The following is a 23,744-nucleotide window of genomic DNA, read 5'->3' on the forward strand; positions in this document are numbered from 1 at the left end:
AGGCTGCTTTATCACTTTATCATTTCAGCAAGTGCTGAACGGGGAGTCACTCCTGGGAGGCTCTGAGCAGTGATATCTTCAGGGAGGCAGTCATGGGCACCCTAAGAATCTGTGTCAGGAGTGGGGTCGAGGCTGGGCTTGTCTCCGAGTTGGCATCCACCTTGCAGCTCTGCTATGACCTCCTCCAGCAGGTCCATCCTGGGGAGTAGTGGAATAGGGGTGGAGCCAAGGTTACCCCGGGGATGAGGAAGGGGTCCGGGGTCCCCCAGCAGGGCCCATTTCTCACTTCTGCAGGCTGGAGAAGAGATCTCCTTTGATCAGCTCGGGACTGGGCACCTGCAGGGGAAAAAGGCTGGAGCTGCCACCCAGTGGCCATGGAGGGTGCCCGGGAAGGTGGCACGGGGCAGGGGATAGGCTCAGGGTCCTCTGCTTCACCTGCCCTCATGGCCTTCCCTGCCAGCAGCCTCCAGGGTGTGGGATGCCTCCTTGTGGGTCAGCAGGCAGGGACTAGGCTCACACGGTAGAGGGGCCCCGCAGGGCAGCCCTGTGTGTGTGACGCCACAGTCCCTGCAGGGCTTAAATCGTGACTGAGCACTTCCTCTCAAACTCCTCCAAAGAGCCCTGGGTCCCCAGAAGGGAGGCTGAGTCCTGATGGCTAGAGCACAGGACAGGGCCCTGGGTGAAACAGAGTTGGTCAGGAGGGCACAGGTGAGTGACAGGAAAGTTGGGGTGTCCTGTGAGTCCCTGGTCAAAGGGGAGGCAGCCAGGGATATTGGGGTTGGTGACACTGGGGTGAGGGGTGAAAGATTAACAAATGAATGGTTGCACAGGGCCCTGCGGGTATCCATACTGTTGAGCTGGGTTCCAGGCAGCGGTGCAGGCTGACCCTGGCTGCGGGGCTGAAGCCTGGGTAGAAGCTGGGGCTGGGGCTCAGGCTGCCTAGAGTCAAGCTGCTGCCTGAGTCCCAGGCTGTGCCCCTCTGGACTCTGCTGTGGCCTGGGGTCTCAGGAGTCTCCGGGACCTGCAAAGAGCCATGGCAGAGAGCTGGCAGGGCCTGCCCAGGTGCCCCACAGCTCCCTTGGTCTTCCATGTCCCTGCTCTGGCTCCTACCTGGCATGGGGAGGGGCCTAGGGGCATCACAGGGGGCACAGGCCTGGGTATAGTCTTGGCTCTGGGAGCCACCTCACAGTACAGTGTCTCTGGGGGGACAGACCAGCTGGTTGGAATGGGGAGAGCAGAGCTGAGCTCACCACCTGCTCCCACCCACTCCCTGCCCTCTCACCTGGTGGGGAACCCTGGGATGAAAGGTACCGTGTGGGCCAATGCTTCCGGGAGCTCACCTCAGGAGTGGAGTCCTGGGGAAGGAGGCTGAGTATGGGACGTGGGTCCTGCCTAAGGCTCCAAGGCTACCACCCACCCTGCCAACCTGCCCTGTACCTGGGCCATGGCCTCCCGCAGCAGGTATCGAGTACTCTGCAGGCTGCCCCAGCGGTCAGCGGGCCCTAGGCCCAGCCCAGCCTGAACCAGGGCCTGGTAGGGGGCTGGTACCAGGGGATCCAGGGCCGGGCTCTCACCTGCCTCCAATTTAGCCTTCACCTCAGGCCCCCTTCTCCCAGCCCAGGGCAGCTCTCCTGTGAGGAAGCATGACTGGGGGACCGAAACAGTACAGGTACCTCCGTGGGGCGGGGTGTAGGATCACTCACTGACCGGTGAAGACCTCCTGGGCCAGGATGCAGAAGCTGTAGAGATCTGAGGTGGCGGCAGGCACGTCACCGCAGATGAGCTCAAGTGGCAGCCATGGGTACAGTTCAGGAGGCGGGGGTAGCCCTGGGCCTGGGCCTCCCCGGGGGTAGCCCTGCTGTGGCCTGCGGAGGCCAAGGGGCCTGGTGAGCCAGTGGCCACCGGACAGGGACACAGGGGCGGGCAGGTGGGGCAGGCACTCACCTGGGCGGCGGCCAGCATCGGTGCAGCGGGCGCCCGTGCTCCAGGCTGCCCACCTTGGCCAGGCCTGGCCGTACCAGCTGCACGGCATGAGAGCTAAGGCCGCCATGAGCACGCCAGCGGGCCTGCAGGAACAGCAGGGCCTCCAGCACCTGCAGCAGCAGGTGGCCGGGCGGCAGGCCTGGCACAGTGCGGGGCCCTCCCTGACTCGGTCCCCGTGGGTGCAGCACCACGTGCAGGGAGCCCAGCCACACGGGTTCGAAGAGGAGGCACAGTCCTGACAGGTCCGCCGAGGGGCTCAGTGCCATCAGCAGCAACATGTTGGGGTGGTGCAGGGTGCTGGGTGGGAGGAGATCAGGCCACTCACAAGGAGGCCCCAACCTGCACGGTGGGGGCTGCCCCTGGGCACAGCTCACCGCGTGCGAGGGGTTGACGATCTGCACCAGCCACCAGACAGAGGAGACACTGAGACCTGGCTCGCAGGGCCGGCACCCACTTCACACCCCACCTGTGGTACCCTCCCTACAACCGGCCTGTAACACACTGCACGAGGAACGGGGAGCCACTTTACGGTCAGGGGGAGGGGTGGTCACTCCGGTAAGGGGTCCGTGCCAAGCGCTGGCCTGGAGGTGAAGACTACAACGGTGGCGGCTGTCACGTTCCTGGCCTTCTGTTTGTGAAACACTTGAGTAGGACAGGCAGGCAGGAGACTGGTCTGTGGGACGGGGCTAGCCTGAGGGCAAGGCTGGGGGTGGGGGTGGGGGTACCTGCAGTGTTGAAGGTCGGCCAACAGCACATCAGGCTGAGTTCCCGGTACCTTCAGCTGCCGAGCCGTCACAGGGTGGCCCCTCCACAGGAGGCTAGAGAATGAGGAGGTGGTAAGAGTGCAGGTCTGAGACAAGGGGGCTTTCCTTGTGAGGTTAGGAGAGCTGGACACCTCCCAGAGCTCTGCCGGACAGTTAGGCAGGGGCGTGGGGGGGGCTAGCTCTCACTTGGCCATGAGGGTGCGGGAGCTGCTCTCGTAGGTGCGGTCGGGCTCGCCCTGGGCTGGCAGCAGCTCCTTGGGGTCCGCGAGGGGTATGCCCGTCAGCAGCCCCAGTGGCCACAGGCTGCTCAGCTGGGGATGGAGAGTGAGACTATGAGGCAAGAAATGGACAGGGGTGGCCCCTGCTCCCCCAACCTCTCCCGCTTACCTGGCCAAACCCCAAGGCTGGGATTTGGGGGGGTCTTCTGGTCTGCTCCTGCCTCGGTGCCCTGGGGCAAAGGGAAGTACAGGGGTGAGTCCACGGTAGCTGGGAGCGGCGGGCGAGTGGGTTTCACGCGTGGATAGTTACCCGTCCGCACGCAGCAGCCGCGGCAACCACGGGGAGCCACACAGGTGGTGTACAGAGCCGGCCTGCAGCTGGCCCAGGGACGCGCTGGCTGCCAACGCACCGCCATGCACCAGTGCTGCTACGCGGGCTCGGCATAGCTCTAGCAGCTCCAGCACCTGGATGGGGGCGGGGTGCGCTGAAGCAGATCGGGGTGCCGGCTCGACACGCCCCCACCCTACCTGGGCCGCCGCTCACCTCCCGGCTCTGCCTGGCACCACCCTGCTCTGCCCAGTCCCGAGGCGTGCGACCCTGCTGGTCACGTAGACGCAGGTCACCCCCTGCCCGCAACAGGTGCAGCACCACCGGGCGGCGGCCCGAGAAGGCACCTGCGTGCACAGGCGTGCTGCCATCGAGGCAGCGGCTGCAGCAGAACAATGAGGACAGAAATGGGTTAGGAAAAGGGTGTAACAGGGACAAGAGGTGGCAGGATGGGATCACTGAGGGATGAAAGGAACGTGGCAGGTGGATATCAGAACAGGAGGGGTCACTTGGGGGACACGGTGGGGTCTTTGAGAGGTGAGAGTATCACCGTGAGCATGGGAGATACCAGGAGAAGGGGAATAGTCACTGGAGGACAAGAAGGGGTTAATTCAGAGAACAAGGGGGAGGTCACTGGGGATAGGAGGGTGTCCTGAGGGAGAGAAGTGTCTTCGGAAGAAAGCCCTGGCTCCCAGGACCTCTGGGACTGTGACTCAGAGACCTGGGAGCGTGGGGGCACCGCCATCCGTCCACTCACTGGTTAGGGTTGGCGCCGAAGGTCAGCAGGAGCTGCACGGCAGAGCTGTGGCCCAGCAGCGCCGAAAGGAAGAGCCCCGTCTGCCCAGCAGAGTTCTCACCATCGACCTGGACAACTGAGGGGCAGCGAGGCTCAGGACCGTCCCTGCCCTCTACTCCAGAGGCAGAGGTCCTGAGGGCTGCTAGGCAACACCTTTGCCAATTTCCAGTCCCCACAGTCCCTCCTTGACTGGGTGACCCTTGACTCCAGGTTCTATCTGTACGTCCTGGAACCCCCACCCTCCAGCCACTGGGGACTCTGCCTCAGAGTTCGCCTCAACACAGTACTCACCACTAGTAAGTGCACAGAGCTGCAACAAGGGGTGATGTCTACCTGCCACGCTGACACCCATCTGCCATCCCATAAGTGGTAAAATCACACAAAAGTACCCAGGGGCCAGGGGGAAGTGGACTTCTCAGGGACTCCGGCTCACAGGAGTAAGCACTGTCCACGGCAGGCAGCCTCTACCCAGCTTTAATTCAGTGTATGTATACACATCCCATGTGGCCAGCATCCAGTTCTTCAAGGAAAGCAAACTCTTTGGATTTTACCAGGAAATCTCTCAAGTTTATTTTTGAATATTGCTTCTAAGAGCTGAATCCAAGTAGCAGTCTCCTCTGAGCCTCCACGCCTATGCCAAGCCCTTCCCCCCCCCCCCCCCCATCATCCTGCTCAGATCCCCCTGCTAACCCCTCCTCTCCCCACCCATCATCCTTGCTGTGGCTGCTGCATGCGGACAGGTAACTAACCGCACATGAAGCCCATTCGCCCACTGCTCCCAGCTACCCTGGACTCAACCGTCTTCCTCTAGGCCCTAGCCCCTATCCCTACTGAGGGAAAATGTGTGGTGTCTTTGTCCCTGCACTCCTATGTCCTTGGCAGATATGACTAAAATCAATCATGCACTTGGTCCAAACCAGCTTGGTCTCTGTCACAAAATCCCTCCAAATGTGGTCCTTTAGGAACATCCGAATACCACATTCACTGCATCCACAGTGGCATCCTAACTGGGTTTCTGCATTTGTCTTGCCCTGCAGAAGGATCTTCTTTAAACACACCCCATTGCATGATATAATCATTACAGAGGTAATCATTTCATTCCATGTATAGGTAATCTTATACACGATGATCCAAAAACAAAAAAAGAGAAAAAGAGGGCAAGGCTCCCTTTATGAAGCTAGTAAGACCTTAATTCCCAAACCAGATGAACTTCCAGAACCAAAAATGAAAGTATATTTCAATTCCATTTATGATCATATATGCAACCCCCCTAAATAAAGTAAAAGGGATTACCCAATAGATTTATTCCCAAAAATCAAGGATGATTCAACATAACAAAATCAACGTAGGAAAAGACATTCATGGATTAAAGAACAAAAATCACATTTGACTCAGTAGATACAGAAAAAGCACCTGATAAAATTCAATGCCTACTTATGACTGGGGATTGGGGGAATATCTCAAAAACGAAGAATAGATGGGAACTTCCTCACTTCATAAAAATTATAAACCAAAACCCAAGAGTAAGCACGATACTTAATGCAGAAATACAGGTTAATTCCCTTTAATATCAAGAAGGAAAGGGGGCGCCTGGGTGGCGCAGTCGGTTAAGCGTCTGACTTCAGCCAGGTCACGATCTCGCGGTCCGTGAGTTCGAGCCCCGCGTCAGGCTCTGGGCTGATGGCTCAGAGCCTGGAGCCTGTTTCCGATTCTGTGTCTCCCTCTCTCTCTGCCCCTCCCCCGTTCATGCTCTGTCTCTCTCTGTCCCAAAAATAAATAAACGTTGGAAAAAAAAAAAGGAAAGAGCTATCCACCCACAACAAAGTTCAGGGGTTCTGGCCAACACCTCACATGAGAAAAAAAAAGAATTCGAGTTTAAAGGGCTGGGCCGAACTGTCACCATCCTCAGGTAACAAAAAATGTAAAAGAACCAAAAATTACGACGATTACTTAAGCTCAGAAAGTAGTAGCCAGATACACAATCAACTTACAAAAATCAATGAAAAAATGGAAATTGTAAATTAGGCCTTCATTTCCTGCTTACAGCTCCAATGTTTTCCCATCACACACAGAACAAAATCTAACAAAATTCACACACTACTTTTGAGGCCCTTTCCTGTCTGCACCCGCAGCCTCTTAGCTTCAGCCCTCTCTCGGAGCCCCTTTGCTCCAAGGCTACTTACACATACCCAGTCTGTATGGACTTCAAGGCCTTTGCAATGGCTATTCCACCCTTCTGAAGTGCCCTTCCCCAGGTTTTTGCATGACCAACTTTTATAATGTGGGACAAGTATCACCCCATCCAAAAAGCCACCCTTTTCAGTGTATCTACTTCATCTTCACCATTCTCTTAAATTCTCTTCATAGATTCCATTTGAAATGACCCAGAAAGTTAGCTTCACCCCTAAATCCCCATCATGGACAACAGGTGCCCGCTACACAGCCGTTGACTGGCTAGCTAAAGTCACACCTTCTGTACTGCCTCCTGATCTTGCCCCACAGGCAACTGCAGCAGCCAGACCAGACCCTCACCTCTGCGCAGGAGCCGCGTGAGGCCCCATCCTGGGCCCCCAGCTACAGCCAGGCGATGCAGTTGTCCCACCTGGGCTTCTGGATCCCTAACAGAGCCCAGCTCCACGGGGAATCGAGAGCGCGGGGAGGGCATCTGTGGGCTCCGGACTCAGTCAGCTCCTGGGTGGGGATCACCTAGGGGGTCTCATGAGGGCAGGAGAAAGTGAAGACAGGACCTCTGGGGGCAATAAAAACAGAGCCGGCTGGGAGTCCTGGAGGGCAGTGTGAGAAAGGCAGGGGAGTCAGGAGAGGTCTGATTTGTTGTTAGGCGTTTGAAGGAGCAAAGGGGTGGGCTCTGGGAGCTACAACCAGCAGGTCTGGGATCTAAGGGAGTCTGAGGGCTGGGCACTCCATCTCAGGGAGGTGTAAGGACCTCCAGGGATAGGATCTGAGCGTAGGAAAGGAATCTAGGGGGTTAGGAAAAGGGTCTGGAGGAAGAGGGGCCTGAGGGTTGGGACCTGAGAAGGGGCAGGGTCTCTAGGCTATGCAAGGGGATCGAAGGGAGGAAGACAGTCTGAGGGCAGGGTCTGCGGGCTGGGAGAAGGTGTGAGGTCCGGGGATGTGGACTGAGGTTCAGGGAAACCTCTGGGTGCGGGGTTGGGATCTCCGCGCTGGGGGAAGGGACTGAGGAAGAAGGGGATCTGAGGCCTGTGCCTGTGGGCTGGGAGCCAGAGTCTGACAAAGGGTAGGGTCTGCGGGCCACCAAGGATGGGAAGGAGGGAGAGGGCGGCCTGGGGGCGGGTCTGGCCAAGAGCTGAGGGCCCAGTAAGCTCTAGGAAGGTTTGGGGGCCTAGGGCCCAGCCCAGGGGTCTTGGCACCTACCGTTGGGCTCTCACAGCAAGCACTACGTGACTGCCACGTGACCCAGGCACTCTAGCTCTGGCGGGCCGAGCGGGAAGCACACCGGCGCATGCGCATCAGTGCCCCCTCCCGCCACGTTTGCGCTTGCGCAGTAGCCCCCACCCCTGAGAGGCGCCCCTCCAGCCCTGAAGTGACGCGAGAAAAGAAAAAGCGATGTCCACCCCAGAGCTGTGGGCTGTGCCCTACGTTACCCCCTGATTACGCCTGCCCCAGGACTTGCTGGAGGTGGTGGGCCTTTCCTCATCCCTGTCCTTGGCTGTCTTCTTCCCACGCTTCTCACCATCCCCGTGGGCTGTTTCCTCCCTTTCCTTGCCCCAGCCTCATCTCTTTGCCCCAAACCTGGGGCCCGCAGTGTCCTGGACACCTCCCCCTGGGAATCCCCTGGGACCCTCACATCCACTGGGTCCCACGCTTGCCGTAATATCTCCCCCAAACTGCATTTCTTCCCCAGTCCCCACCTCAGGGTCCCCCCTCTTCAAGCCAGAGCCTTGGGCCTCTCCCTGCAATGTCTCCCTCCCATCCAGTCTGTCTGCCGAGGGCCTATCCACTCAGCCTCCTGAGTGTCCTTTCCATCAGCCAGCCCCCTCCTCAGTTTGTTACAGCCCTGCCGTGCTCCAGCTGCCTGCAGGGATTTCTTACCCCAGCTTCCTTCCGGCTCCCAGCCTGTCGCCCCACTGTGGTACACCCTCTCCATGGCACCAGGGAAATCTTATTAAGCCAGGCCTAACTCTGTCCCTCCCTTACCTGAAACTGTCCCGACTCCCCAGGGCATCCTGACGCCCCTGGGACGGAGTCCAAGCCCTGAAGTCTGGCATCCAAGATGGCATCACCTGGCCTGCCTACCCTTCCATCCCTGTCTCCCCACTCCCCCGTCTGTTCCACACTTTTCTGTCTATGCATATGCCCTTGCTTTTGAATGCTCTGCTCAGCATTCACTTGGTTAGTCTTATGAATTCTCTGGGAAGCCCTCTTGATCCACCAGGCTGTCCTTGTGTGAAGACGGATCTGTCTACCACTACTGACTAAGCTCTGTGAGGCAGGGCCTGCAGAGTTGTCTTCGGCACTGTTGTGTCCTCAGCCTTGTTCACCTCAGAGTGTAGCTCAGAAGGAGCCTCAGTAAATGCTTACCAAGTGAATGAGTGGTTTGCCTCTTCCCTCTGCCCCTCCCGGCCTCTTGATGCAGTACTTCAAAGTCTACTCTTTATCTGGACATCCACTGGAGTTAAGAAAGCACCCACATCAGTTACTTGACTGATCCCAGGCCCATTGCAGGATAGGCTGCCTTGGGGTTAGGGAGAGGCATCGTAAGTCTTTGATCAATGCCCTTGCTGTGCTCCAGGGTCAGCTAAAGGTCTCCCTAGCATGGGCTGACTGAGGTTGAGATTAGTCCTTCCCCAAGGAGGCGGCTTCAGTGCAGGACAGCGGCCTGGGCGATAGCTCCCAGGATCTTTATTAACCACAGGACCCCTGGGGGTGCTAATGGGGAACCCTCAGGCCCCGCCCCAGCAGCCTCCTCCGAAGTTCTTGGCTGAGCAGCTTCTGTTCCCTGCGGGCACCATGCAGCACGCTCCGGTTCTCCTGCGCCCTCCGGATCAGGTAGGGGATCACCTCCTCCAGGGAACCGTAAGGGATGGACTTATACACGGCATAGCCGGCCTGCCCTGTGGAGAGAGTGTTGGCAGGGTATGAACACCTGTTTGGGGTGAGGCCCCATCTGGAACAGAGACTTTCATTTCGGAGGACATGGCAGACTAGGAGAGTTGGATAAAATCTCCCACTTAGAAAACTAGAAATCCTGCAGTAAACATTTAGAAAATCTTCTTAAAGTTATAAAAATACTGCCAAAAGAGTAAGGAGCTTACTAATCCAAAATTAAGAGAAAGTGAGCACCCGGAGGGAAGGGATGCACAGGAAGTCCTTCCACCCTGAAGGCAAAAGTGAGCTGCTATTTGATGACTTTGCAGAGTTGAGGGGGTGCAGAGATCGAGGCCCAGAGCCTGACCAGGGTGAGAGTTGTAATGGGGAACTCCCCCAAATCAAGCTGCACCCTCCGTGTAAGAGCTAACCAGAAGTCAACCCTCCCACCTTCCCCCACTCACAGGGAATGATGGCCTTGACCGTAAGTGGAGCACAGAAGAAAACAGAAACCCATCTCTGAGAGACTGAGGCCTTGGATCAGCCCTCTCACATATTTGTAGCTCAAAGTTGCATCACTGAGATGCCTCAAGAAACCTCAAGCTCTGAATTTAGGGTAAAGTGGTTTTGTACCCCTTAGTGCCTGCAGAAGAAAACATAAATCTTCTGGTCTCAGACCCAGGGGAACAACACAGGAAAGATAACAAAGCACACAGGAAATAAGACACCATGATCAAGCACCAACAAAACCAACAGACAGCAGGCTCAGAGACAGGCAGGCAAGGCCTTCAGATAATGGGAACAACAGATGTATCCGGAAGGGTCTGGATGGGAGGCTGGCCAGGCATTGGTTGGGAATGCGAGAAGGGATGTGGCTGGGAGGGAAAGAGGCCTAGGACTGGGTGGGGCATGGTGGTCGGGTATGGGGAGAAGGGGCCATTCACATACCTAATGCCAAGGAGACGTGGTCACACATCCCAAGAAGTTGTCCAAAACAGACAGGCCCATCCAAAGGAATGCCCAGCTCCCACATGCTACAAACAAGGCCACATCGTCAAGTCAGACAGTGGCTGGAATCAGAGCTGAAAGCAGCCATTATGCAGTCATATGGCTGTTTCAGTTACTAAAATTTTGAAGTACTTCCAAACCCAGTGATAGAGAACCACTGCTCTCAAGCCCCTGGAAAGCTCTCCAGTGAGTCCCACCTCCTTCCCCGGGACCCTCAGACCTCTCTATGCCCCAGCAAATAAGGAGCAATGTCTTGTTTAGTCTGAACAGCCTCCCCAGAACCCCTGTGGACCTACTGGCCCCTCACCGTTCCTCCCCCTATTCCACGTCCACCACCCACCCCTCTGCCCACCCTGGCATGTGAGCAAGGGAGAGGAAGGAAGGGGGCCTTCTTGTGGGTACCTATTTCCATTCTTCTACGTACCGCTTGGTCGCCTGGCGGACAGATTCCTCATTGTGGGAAGCCACCATGAGGTGGCACATGGGGCCACGGTGGGACACATGGGTCAGCATCAGCTCCAGACAGCGGCTGTAGCTGAAGGGAGATGATCTCTTCAGATTATGGCACCCGCTGATTAAGGGTCAGTCCCCAGGGACTAAGGGCTCCTGTCCTTGGGAGGTGGGGTGCCTAAGGGCAAGTACTCTGGAGTCAGAAAGTCCCTCCATTCCGCCTGCACCAGGCGCAAGGGTTAGCCCTTCTCTGAGCCTTTTTCCTCTCCTGTAACAATTCAAGTTCACCTAACAGCGCTGCTGAGGATGGAGTGAGATGAGGGTGTCAAAGCCCCTAGCACAATGGCAGTCTCACGGCAAAGGGCCACATCACGTGCACAAGATGAAATTTACCTAAGGTCATTCACTGCAGCATTATCTACAGAACACGAGTAGCAATAACCCAACTGTCTGTAAGTGGAGACTGGTGGAAACGAATGGTGGCCCACAATGGAGAGTGGAGGGCCGGGCAGCCGTGAGAAGGGATGAGGACCCTCTTGGGCACTGATATGGAAAGGTGAGATGACTGGCAAATGCTTTCCCAGCTTGCTGCAGGCCAAGCGCTACCCTAAGGACTTCATGTACTAGGCTAGTTGAGTTGGACAGACTGCCAGATCTGTCCTCTGACCTCCTCTGCCCCCTACCCGGGAAACTGACGTTTATGGCCTGTATCACCCATGGTGTCATGGGCAGGAGATCAGAAGGTGGGAGGAGAGAGAGCTTGGGGTAGTTCACCCCTCAGCCCCCTCCCTGGCTCACCCTGTCTGCTCTGTGGGTGGTCACATCTCTAGGGTGGCCCCTCTTCCTCAGCTACGGCACAAGGGCCCTAAGAGCCTCGTGCTGTTGTAGGTTCCAGGCTTCCTCAGTATTCCTATTCTCTATAAAGAGAGTGCATTTTACTACGTTTCTTTGTAGTTAAAGCCCTTTGCTTGGAATTCCGTTTCCTCTGGGGGTCCTGCCTGACACACATACATTCACTCTTCTGACTCTCAGGTCAGCTCCATGAGGTAGACGTTCTGGTTATTTCCATTTTACAGAGGGGAAGACTGAAGCTTGCCCCCAGGCCACACAGCTAGAAGTGGCTGGGCTGGGATTTCAACCCAGGCTGTCTGATGCTTCAGGGCCTGGATTTATTATCACTAGACTGTTCTTCCTTTAAAATAAGCAGTTGAGGGGCGCCTGGGTGGCGCAGTCGGTTAAGCGTCCGACTTCAGCCAGGTCACGATCTCGCGGTCCGGGAGTTCGAGCCCCGCGTCGGGCTCCGGGCTGACGGCTCGGAGCCTGGAGCCTGCTTCCGATTCTGTGTCTCCCTCTCTCTCTGCCCCTCCCCCGTTCATGCTCTGTCTCTCTCTGTCCCCAAAATAAATAAAAAACGTTGAAAAAAAAATTTTAAAATAAGCAGTTGAGTGGAAAAACGGAGCGGTGTGCAGGCATGATACCTTTCGTGCACTGACACACAAAACCTTTGTGTTTGCCTATTTATGCATAAAGGACCTTAGGAAATGTGTAACAAACTAACAAAAGTGGTTACCCGTGGAGGGCGAGGAGCCTCCAAAATGAGATGGGGATTTGGGTGGAAGTGAGGTATGCCTGTATTCATTTTTGAATCATTGTGATTTTTAATCACACAAATTTATTATGTATTCAGAACGTATAATGTGTGAATGTAAAAAGGTGCAGCAGCTTTGGAAAACCATCTGGCAGTTCCTCACAAAGTTAAACAGGGAGTTACTGTATAACCCAGTGATTCCACTCCTAGAGGATTGAGCTTTCAAGCGAATTGGAAGTGTATATTTGCACAAAAATGTGCTCAGGAATGTTCATAGCAGCACTAGTCACAGTGGCCCAAAGTGGAAGCGATCCAAATGTCTGTCAGCTGATGAGTGGCCAAACAAAATGTGGTACGTCCATACAGTGGAATATTATTTGGACGTATGAGGGAATGAAGTACTGATTCATCCAACAACATGGTTCCAACAATCCTGAAAACATTATGCTAAGTGAAAGGGGCCAGGCACGAAAGGCCATACATTCTACGACTCCGTTGATAGGGAATGTCCAGAATATGCAAATCCACAGAGACAGAAAGATTAGAGGAATGGGGAGTGACTGCTGCTAATGGATGCAGGGTTTCTTTTGGGGGGTGATGAAATGTTCTGGAATTAGTGGCGATGGTTGCACAACCTTGTGAATATACTAAAATCCACTGAATTGTATACTTTAAAGCTGTGGATTTTATGGTACATGAATTATATCTTAGTAAAAAGAAATAATAATGGCGCCAGTGATTAAGCCTGTGGGGCACAACCGTATGTAGGAGCCCTCATGGGCCTTGGAGGCAAGCCTCAGTTCCAGCCATGGCTTGACCACTTGCCTTGTAAACTTGGGTCAGTCCCTGCATCTCTAGAAACCTCTTCTGGATCCAATGTGAAATGGAGGTAGACTTTGTAAGCTTTACACAGACAGGGCCTGGGGACCGCCTTGGTTGATACTGGGACCAGGGTCCAGCACAGGTCCTGCTCTAAATTAGGTGATCAGAAAGCATGTGGTAAAGGAACAATTTCCTCCTTCCTAGGGTCCTGGGATGGGGGCCCAAGGAGCTCACCCATATTTTGCTCCCAGCACACTATGATTGGAGGTGAGTAAGAATGCAGGTTGTAGGGCCAGCCTGCTGGGTTCAAAACATGGCCCTGCCACTTACGAGCTATGTGACCTTGGGTAAGTGATTCCATCTCTCCGTGCCTGGGTTCCTGCCTCTGAAGTGGGGGGTAATAATAATAGTACCTACTTCCTGGGGTTGTTTATTTATGTTTTGAACAGACCTGTACAGAAGCTACCATGTAGAAGGCATGATTCTAAGCACTGGGTGTTCAGCAATGAACAAAACAGAAACCCCTGCCCTCCCAAGCCCGCACTCTAGAGAGGGGGGGAGACAGACAATGTGCAATTGAATACGAAAGTGTATAGAACCTCAGATGCCAGTAAGCAAGGGCTAAAGAGAAAAATAAATTCAGGAAGAGAGTAGGTGTGGGCGTTCTAGTTTTTGATAGGGAGGGCAGGGAAGGTCCCCTGAGAAGGTACCAATAAGTAAAGACGTAAGGAGGTGAGGGATTGAGCCATGCAGCTGTGTGGAGGGAGAACGTTCTAGGCAGTGGGAACAGGAAGTGCAGAGGCCCTGTGGATCATCGAGGAGGCCAGTGTGGCTGGAGTGCAGTGAGTGAGGAGCAGAGCGGGAGGAAGAGAAGTCAGAGAGGTGACAAGCTCAGATCATGAGGGGGCTGTGGGCTGCTTTAAGGATTTGGGGTTTATTGAGGTGCAGTGGGAGCCATGGGAGGGTTTTGAACCGAAGGGGGACAGGATTTGACTTCAATATTAATAGACTCCCTCTGGCTGCCGGTAGGGAACAGACTGGGGAGGGGGAGGGACAAAGGAGGATGCAGGGAGCCCGAAGAGGAGGCTGCTGTTCAGGGTGGGAAGGGACGATGTCCTAAACCGGGGAGAGGAAGTAATACATGGACATACACAGGAAGCTCAGCATCATGTAGTGCGTTCTGATGAGAGGTTAGAGGTTATCATTTATCTCAGAGGCCTATCTGGCCCAGTCCTACCTCCGATTGGTAGCCTCATAGTCAGGCTGAGTGGGGTCTTCTGTCCCTTGGTGCCGAGCCATCGCTCTCTCCTTGTCCAGATATGCCCCTCGTACCAACTTCACTCCGAAGGCCAGGCCAGCCCTGTCAGCGGCCTCGGCGGCCAGCCTCAGCCGCTCATGTGTGTCCTGGCGGAGGACCCCGGCAGCTTCGGGTCAGGACATCGGGACCCCCACCCTCCGTCCCCCAGAGCGTGCCACACACCTGCAGATAGGCCTGGTAAGTGTTCCACACCCAGGGCCCGCCTTCGCTGGGGCTGTTCCAGCGCATGGCCAAGGCATCCACCAGCAGAGAGAGCGCAGGGTTCAGGAAGGTGTACTCTGCGTCCACCAGGAGCCTCACATGCTGGGCCCGGGCGTGCTGAGGGTGAGAGAGGCCGTGGTCAGGCGTCAGGGTGCCCAGGAGGTGTCGTGGGGTCAGGCCACAGAAGATGTTACCTGTACTACCCGGTGCAAGCGGCCCAGAGAGGCCTGGAGATGCCGGTTTTGCTCGGCGTTGAGGCAGGAGACCTGAAGGTCCTGGGGGAGCAGGAGGGGAGGCGAGAATGGCTCGGGTTACTGGATCCTTCCAGGGCCTACGTCTCCTCTCCCCCACCACCGAGAAGGGAAAACTGTTTAGACATCGTTAGAAATATGAAAAGTAGCTGTATCACACGGATACTATTTATTGAGGGAAATAAAGTGGTCAAGAACCCAGGATCTGGGTTTGAATCCTGGTTCCACCACTTACTGTATGGCCTTGGATGAGTGGTATAACCTCTCTGGGCCTCATTTGTTGTCTATTTTTTCAATGATTAGACGATAATGGCACCTACCTCGTGGAGTTGCTGTGTGGAGTGTGCCTTGACACAAGAATGGGAGGGGCCCAGCGCATGATAAGCGCTCAGTATACGTTGTCATTATAATAATAAGCGATTTCCGGGGTGTCTGCGTGGCTCAGTCGGTTAAGTATCCGACTCTTGATTTTGGCTCAGGTCATGATCTCAGAGTTGTGAGATCGAGCCCCTTGTCAGGTTGTAGGCTGAGCACAGAGCCTGCTTAAGATTCTCTCCCCCTCTCTGCCCCTCCACCGCATCCGACTTCAGCTCGGGTCACGATCTCGTCATTCATGGGTTCGAGCCCCGCATTGGGCTCTGTGCTGTCAGCTCGGAGCCTGGAGCCTGCTTTGGATTCTGTGTCTCTGTCTCTCTCTGCCCCTCCCCTGCTCTCACTCTGTGTGTCTCTCTCTCAAAAATAAATTAAAACATTAAAATTTTTTAATAAAAAAATAAACACTAAAATTTTTTAAACAATTTGTAATAAATGACTTCATATACTAGCTTATTGATATAATCTTCACAACGATCCCAGTAGATGGTTATTCCAAGCTCCATTTTCCAGGGAGAAGACTGAAGGTTGGTGAGTGAGGTAACTAGGAATTAACACATAGAAAGTGCACAGAATAGTAGCTAGGTCATAGTAAGTGCCATTAAGTGTTGCCTTGTATTAGGTCTCTTAGGACCTCAGTATCCTCATCTAAGGCCAGAGCCTCACTGCAGCCCACAAGGCTCCACCCATCCGGCCCCTCTGCTTTGCTCTCCTCAGCTCTCCGAGCTCACTGCCCTCCAGGCACACTCGCCTCCCTGCTATTCTTGCAACGCGCCTGGCACCTTCCTGCCTCAGGGCCTTTGCTCTGGCTGTTCCTACTGTGGGAAACACTCTTCCCCTAGATGTCCACTTACCTCGCTCCCACCTCTCCTCCAGGTCTTTGTTTCAATGTCACCTTCTCAGAGAGGTTTTCCCTGGTTCAAATTTGCAGCTCCCGATGTGGGGCTTTCCTTTCTCCTTCCTCAGCCTTACTATTCCCTATGATGCCTACTGACACGTGTTCCGTATCGGCTTTGGTTTTAATTATTGAGTGTCTCTTGCCTCTCCCTGACCAGCAAGGACAGGGAGTTTGTCTTGGTCATCGTCCCCTCCACCCTCCACCCCTGGAGGAGCACAGCACCTGGCACATGGTAGGTGGTCAATAAACATTCAGGGAATTAACACATCTGTAATGTGGAAATAATATTTGTCCCTAACTTACGATCTTGTTATGGAGATTCCAAGGGTCAATGTGAGCCGCGGGTGACGCAAGGAGTCCAGGTGAGTTCAAAGAAATTGGGAAATTAAAGAAGGAGGAACAGGTGGGACTTAGTTCTATTATATCCAACAGAATCCACATGGAGATGTAGGCCTAAGTCCGCTAATGGAACTCCCCCAGAATTGGGCTGTGAGAACATGGCAAACCTCCCCCGGATCTTAGTGGAGAAAACTCTCCAGAAGGAGGGAAGAGATGGGGCACCTGCCCAGTCATCTTTTCCTCAATCGGAGAATTGAGGGCAGAGTCTTGGGGGGGTTCTGGGGTAAACTGGCAAAACTCGCCGTATGCGATGGCCACCCTCATCAAGGTCCTGCGCGGTGCCTGGTGCTATTTCACATACCTCACCAAGAATTTAACTCCCGTAATCTTCACCTCCCTGAAGTAGGGACTGTTATCATCCCCCATTTTACAGAGAGGGAAACTGAAGCACAGAGAGGCGAGACCACTTGTCCAAAGCCACACGGCTTCCTCAAACCCTGAGTTCTTTTTTTTTTTTTAAAGTTTATTTATTTATTTTGAGAGAGAAAGAGAGAGAGAGAGAGCAAGTTGGGGAGAGGCAGAGAGAAAGGGAGAGAGAGAATCCAAAGCAGGCTCCATGCTAACAGCACAGAGCCTGACTTGGGGCTCAATCTCACGAACTATGAAATAATGACCTGAGCTGAAATCAAGAGTTGGATGCTTAACTTGACAGGGCCACTCAGGCACCTTCAAACCCTGAGTTCTTAACCATCACTCTATATACCCACTCACAGGCAGGGTAAACATTTCCTTCAAACATATATGAGCCACTTAGGAGAGTGTGTGGTGCATTGTGAGTGATCAGTAAGTTCTTCGCTATTAATTTATTGCTTAAAAATCACTTGCTCCATTTATCCATCTATTTAACGTCTACTTATCATATCTCATCTAGGTGCCAGGGGCTGAGGATATGACAGTGAACAGGACAAGTTGTGAATTGTACTGTGGAGACCAGGGAGGGTAGGGACTCAAATCTGAGACATGGGATGGTAGGGGGATGTCTCTGAGATGGGGACAGGAAGGGCAGCAGCCTTGGCGAGACACTCAAGCCAGGGTAGGACCTGCTAGGTGTGAGGGGTCTGGAGGATATCCAGGGGCTCAGGGAAAAAGCTAGGGCTGGAGATAAACGTGGGCCTCTTTAGTACAGACTGGGGAAACTGAGGCTATAGGGTGGGTAAGAAGGCCCCATTGAAGGGATTAAGGAGTAAGGAGGAGGGAGCCAGCATCTAGCCTTGGGGAACCTCCATATTTAAGAGACAGGCAGGGAAGAGCCCAAAAGGATGGAGAATGAGCCAGCAGAGATGAAAAAGGAAAACCAGGTGTGATGCTCTTAGGGATGCCAAGGAAAGCAAGTGGCCCAGGGAGGAGGAGGGCCCCTTTGTTCATCACGAAGCCAGATGCCAATGGCAGGGAGGGTAAAAATAGTGTATGCAAATAAAAAGAAAGGAATGAATGAATTAACCAAAACCCCACTGGCCTAATCACAACTCCCAGCCATTCAGCACATAGCATAGCTGAATTGATTGACCAAATACTGATTACTTTCTTCTAGTTGGTAAAGAGCCACCATCTCATTCCCTCCTCTGAGAACTCCCAGCCCCCAGGCCCCTCCCCAAGACCCCCAGATGACCCATATTCCATCTCTTCCAACCAGACCCCAGGGCTATAGCATACTTATTCTGATTATTCTAAGCCTGGGGAGTAGCAGTAGCTACATAGTTTGAATATCCCGCTTACAGGTGGTTGCTACATCCAAGTGCAGAGAACTCCGCTCCCCCCACATTCCCCACCAACCATCCATTCTCCCCCAGCCTGAGGTCTTTACCTGCCCAGAGTCCATAGCTGCTGCCAGCCTCTCAGGACTCAGCTCCAAGGAAGCCCCTGGTCTTCTGATCCACGTGGTTAGCTCCTTCTGGAATAGGGTAGTGGGTGGAGTGGTGAGGAGGACCTGGTAGGCAGCCATACCCCCCTCCCCCATCTGGTCTGTCCCTTACACAGAGCCGAGTGCTGGTCAGCGCCGTCACCTTCAGCTGCATAAGGATGTTCCCAGTCGGGCCAGGGGTCTCCAGGAGGCCTCGTGACAGGTCCACACACCGAAGCATAGCACTGAGGTTCCCCTCATACCAGGCCTCGCTGCCCAGCCAGCAGGCATTAGCTTCTGGAGCCCGCCACCCCCCTTCCTGCCAACCTCCCAGGGCCTGGCCCCTACTCACCCAGTCTTGACAGCTGAGTCGGGCTCCTCCTCAGTGGGCACGGCCAGCAGGGGCCGGAGGCCCAGGGCCTGGAGCTGCCGGACGCAGCCCCTCACCTCCTCTGCTGTCTCACCAGCTACAAACTGCCCGTAGACAGATGCTCGGAGAAGTGCGCCCGAGAGCCGGGAGCCCAGGAGCCGCTGAGACCAGGCCTGGAGCTGGAGTGACACAGAGCAAGGGCTCAGAATCCAGCCCTGGGGACCCCCCAGGCCCGTCCCCAGGGTCACTGCTCACCGCCAGGCCATGTGTGACCAGAGGGGGCCAGGCACACAGCCGTAACACCAGCAAAGCCCGTGTCAGCTCTCCTGTGCCCTTGAGGTGAAAAGCCCCACCATCAAAGTTTAGGGCCTGCCAGCCTCCAGTGGAGGGCCCAGCCTGGGAACAGAGCGCACGACAGGTCCGGAGCATCATGAATCCCCAGCTGCTCCAACAGCAAGTAAAGAGGTCTACCAAGTGCCCCTTGCCCGGCCAGGGACAGTGACTGATTAACCAGGCAGTAGCCAGGGAAAGGCAAATCTTTTAGGATCATAGGCTCCTTGGGGGGCAGTTAATTATTAACTGAGGGGGACAGAGTTCAAAATAACGGGACAAGAGAGGAAAGCCCCAATAATAACCCCCAACCACCCTCAGCACAGCAGCTCACAATTCCTAGGTGCTCTCCACGCTAAGTGAAAGTGCGACTCCGGAGCCAAGACCCCTGGGTTCAAGGCAGTCTGGTGTTGGGATCTTGGGAAAGTTACTTAACCTCTCTTGTTGCAAGTGCTTCATCTTCAAATGGGAAAGATTGTAGCGTTACTTACTGAATAAATTTACAAATGCTCATAACCTGTAACCCAGCTGTACCATGCTGAGCATATAGCGTAGAGAACGTTGAGAAAGAGAACCTCGAGAACATCGCCATCGGGAAACATAAAGAGGAAGGAACGTTTACAACTGCACTGTTGGTAACAGCCGCAAACCATCCAGATTTCTGTCAGCTGGAGAATGGATAACTACATTGTGGCCTGCTCACACAATGGACTACTATACGGCAATGAAAAAAGAACAGGCTAATGATGCGTATAACCACATGGTTAAATTTCACACACGGAGAGGGGCGCCTGGGTGGCTTAGTCGGTTGAGCGTCCAGTTCTTGGTTTTGGCTCAGGTCATGATCTCACAATTCATGGGCTCGAGCCCCATGTCGGGCTCCACGCTGACAGTGTAGAGCCTGCTTGGGATTCTCTCCCTCTCTCTCTCTCTCTGCCCATTCCCCCCCAAATAAATAAACTTAAAAAATATATATTAAAAAAATATCTCACACCCATAGCAGTGAGTGAAAGAAGCCAGACACCAAACAGGATATGCTGCATTCTTCTGTTCAATGCACCTGAAAGCAAGGAAAAGGAAGTGACAGCAGTGTTAGGAATATGTACATGCGTGGTCAAACTGTAAAGAAAACACAGTAAAAGAAATGATTATCCCAAAAGTCAGAGAAGAGGTGCTGTAACTGGGCAGGGGCACACGGGGGCTGTCCTTTCTTAACCTGATGATTCAGTTGTTCACGTTATTATGTATTTTTTAATGCCCTGCGTTTGCATTTTATACCCCTGAATAGACAATACATTTCACAACAAGATAAAAATGAAACATTAATCCGAGTATCAGTCTCATGGGGCTGTTGTGAGGATCCAGTGAGTTCATGTGCACACACAGCCTGGGACACAACATGTGCTCAGTAAGTACCGGCTGTGATCTTTAGGTACTGTGTGTGCAAAATTCCATTGGTGCCTGTGCTCCTGGTGAGGTATATAGTTAATCACTGCTGTGTTTGGGGATCTCTAAAACCACCTCAGGTTCAGTTATTGGCTAGAAGGATCCGCAGAACTCAGAAGAGATGTTTTACTCACCGTTATGGTTTATCACAGTGAAAGGAGATAGATTTAAAAATAGCAAAGGCAAGGAGCCCCTGGGTGGCTCAGTTGGTTGAGCGTCTGACTCTTGATTTCAGTTCAGGTCATGATCTCACGGTGGTGGGATTGGGCCCTGTATCGGGCTCCTCGCTGAGCACGGAGCCTTCTTGAGATTTTTTTTCATCTCTCTCTGCCCCCTCTCCTGCTCTCTCTCTCTCTCAAATTAAAAAAAAAATGTGTTTAATTGAAAAATTTAAAAAATAACAAAGGGAAGAGGACCATGGGGTCTCTTGTGCCCCAGGCACAATCTTCTAGTTCTCTCCCAGTGCCACCGAGCAGCGTTCAAGGCTCCCGGCCACGATGCATGACAACACGCCTGGAGTACTGCATCCAGGGACTCTCATATGAGCCCCTAATCCATGGGTGTTAAAAGCAGAGGCTCAGAGAGGTGGAGATACCTGCTTGAAATCACACAGCCAGTTGATGGCCAAGCGTGGGCTTAATGACATTGTCCCCCAGACCTCAGGCCTCAAGAATTTTTTAAGTTTATTTTTTTATTGAGAGAGAACACGTGTGTGCATGCACAAGTGGGAGAGCGGCAGAGAGAGAGAGAGAGAGAGAGAGAGAGAGAGAGAGAGAGGGAGAGAATTCCAAACAGGCTCCATGCTGACAGCCCCAGTGCAGGGCTCGATCTCACCAACTGTGAGACCCAAGGCCTCAAGATTTTAACCACTTCTTTGTGTAGTCTGTTTTCAGGACTCAATTCACAGAACACGTGACTGGAATTAGATTATAAATCCAGCAAAGCTTGAGCTAAAAAAGTCTTTAAACTGTTTTCTTTAATGTTTTCTTTATTTTTCAGAGAGAGAGAGAGAGAGAGCACGAGTGCGGGAGCAGCAGAGAGAGAGACACAGAATCTGAAGCTGCCTCCAGGCTTCAAACTGTCAGCACAGAGCCCGATGCGGGGCTCTTACTCACAAACTGCGAGATCATGACTTGAGCCAAAGTCGGATGCTTAACAGACTGAACCACCCAGGCACCCCTAAAACTGTTTTTTTTTTTACTCCATGAACAGTTCATATTTAAAAATTAAAACAATCCAAAAGGAGGCAGAGTGAAAAATTAATATTTCTCCAGCTCCTGAATTTTAGTCCCTCAATTTCTTCCTTCGAAGGCAATGGGGTATCTTTGCAAAGACAGAATATACTACGCATAGAAGTGCACCTATATATCTCCTTTATTTATTACAGAATGAGAAAATACTACCTATTCCTTTGTACTTTGATTTTTTTTTTTTTTTTACTTAGCGATGTATTTTGAAAGATCATTCCCATCTCAGTGTGCATAGCTCTATCTCAAATTTGAAAGGTTCTGTGTTGTTTCTTCTTTTAATCTTTGATAGAATCCACCAGTAAGGCTATTTGGGCCCATTGTTTTCTTTATGAGAAGGTTTTCAATAACAAATTCAATTTTTTAAATAAATATAGGACTCTTCTTATTTTCTATTTCACAAGCTTTCATACCTTGCGTTTTTCAAAGAATACTCACTTCATCTAAATTGTCAAATCTAACTGCAGAATTTGTAGAGACAGCCTCTCTTTCATTCTTGATATTGGCAATTTCTGTTCTTTTTTTTCTTGATCAGTCTAACTAGGGATTTTATCAATCTTGTTAATCTTTTCAAACAACCAACTTTGGCTTTGTTAATATTCTCTGTGGTTTGCTGATCTGTCTCATTTTCAACATTTGTAGGATGTTCAATTGTATGGGCTCTCATTATTGATGGCTTCATTTTTCCTGACACTTAACATGAAAAAATTGCAGATACGGTTTCCAGAATGGCCACAGACCACCTATACACCTTCCACCTAGATCCAATAACCTTGCCATATTTGCTTTTTCTCTCCTCTTCCCCTATCTCTTTTTTTTTTTTTCAACGTTTATTTATTTTTGGGACAGAGAGAGACAGAGCATGAACAGGGGAGGGGCAGAGAGAGAGGGAGACACAGAATCGGAAACAGGCTCCAGGCTCCGAGCCATCAGCCCAGAGCCTGACGCGGGGCTCGAACTCCCGGACCGCGAGATCGTGACCTGGCTGAAGTCGGACGCTTAACCGACTGCGCCACCCAGGCGCCCCTTCTTCCCCTATCTCTTAATGTAAACGTGTCCCCCATACCATTTGAAAGTAAGTTATAGGGGCGCCTGGGTGGCTCAGTCAGTTGAGCACTCCACTCTTGATTTTGGCTCAGGTCATGATCCCAGGGTGATCGACCCCTACATCAGGCTCCACACTGAGCACAGAGCCTGCTTAAGGTTCTCTCTCCCTCTGATCCTCTCCCCCCATCATCTCTCTCCAAGATTAAAAAAAAAAAGTTGTAGACCTTGTAACATCTCAGCATGCACGTCTTAAGAATAAAGAATAAGAATATTCTCCTACATGCCCACGTCACCATTCTCACATCTAAGAAAATATCAATAATTCTTTAGTGTCTAATATTGCACTCATGTTCAGATTTCCCCAATTGTCTCCAAAATGGCTCTCATAGATGTTACTATTATTTTTAAACCAGAATCAATCCAGGTTCATGTTTGCATTTGGTTCTTATGTCTCTTTAGTGTTTGAGGTATATTTGTGGTATAGTCCTCATGATTTTTTTTTTTTAATTTTTTTTTCAACGTTTATTTATTTTTGGGACAGAGAGAGACAGAGCATGAACGGGGGAGGGGCAGAGAGAGAGGGAGACACAGAATCGGAAACAGGCTCCAGGCTCTGAGCCATCAGCCCAGAGCCTGACGCGGGGCTCGAACTCACGGACCGCGAGATCGTGACCTGGCTGAGGTCGGACGCTTAACCGACTGCGCCACCCAGGTGCCCCCCTCATGATTTTTTTAAAAAGCCTTCCAAAAAAGCCCACGCCAGGTGTCTTGTAGAATGCCCCTCATGTTGTATTTGTCTGATTATACTCTTGTGATGTCATCTAATATGTTCCTTTATCCTATGTATTTACTGTAAATCCAGTGTTCTGGTCAAGAGCCATAATTTATTAGTCCAGTCTCCTACCAGTGACAATTTAGATTGACTCTGGAGTCCCTGATTCTGGTCTCTTAACCATCATGTTATTAGGCCTTCCAGGCTCCTCAAGAGCTCTGCTAGAGCA

The 23,744-nt window shown here is 52.7% G+C and overlaps 2 protein-coding genes across 2 annotated transcripts; both read right to left on the bottom strand.

Annotated features, from left to right (window-relative positions):
* Position 1: 1 nt before the first annotated feature.
* On the bottom strand, positions 2–7,593 carry LOC147573549 (inactive serine/threonine-protein kinase TEX14-like). The gene is given in 17 exon segments (XM_086690953.1): positions 2–109; positions 111–198; positions 287–336; positions 851–1,021; positions 1,111–1,199; positions 1,283–1,355; positions 1,438–1,631; positions 1,708–1,865; positions 1,945–2,280; positions 2,709–2,801; positions 2,934–3,058; positions 3,135–3,195; positions 3,276–3,430; positions 3,510–3,675; positions 4,051–4,165; positions 6,622–6,872; positions 7,483–7,593. Coding segments are annotated over 16 exon segments (2,070 nt in total). The 5' UTR covers positions 6,755–6,872; positions 7,483–7,593; the 3' UTR covers positions 2–46.
* A 1,355-nt stretch (positions 7,594–8,948) lies between these two features.
* Positions 8,949–19,169, bottom strand: PRODH2 (proline dehydrogenase 2). Its single transcript, XM_025914550.2, has 10 exons — positions 18,929–19,169; positions 18,656–18,852; positions 18,437–18,575; positions 18,268–18,354; positions 14,738–14,818; positions 14,505–14,660; positions 14,262–14,428; positions 10,589–10,699; positions 10,105–10,190; positions 8,949–9,182 (listed from the first exon to the last, which is right to left on the bottom strand). The coding sequence occupies exons 1-10, from the start codon at positions 19,103–19,105 to the stop codon at positions 8,998–9,000; spliced, it is 1,386 nt and encodes a 461-aa protein (XP_025770335.1). The 5' UTR covers positions 19,106–19,169; the 3' UTR covers positions 8,949–8,997.
* Positions 19,170–23,744: the final 4,575 nt, after the last annotated feature.

This window comes from Puma concolor, chromosome E2, assembly GCF_028749965.1.
Source record: "Puma concolor isolate L17-30 chromosome E2, mPumCon1.1.hap2, whole genome shotgun sequence".
Lineage (NCBI taxonomy): Eukaryota > Metazoa > Chordata > Mammalia > Carnivora > Felidae > Puma > Puma concolor.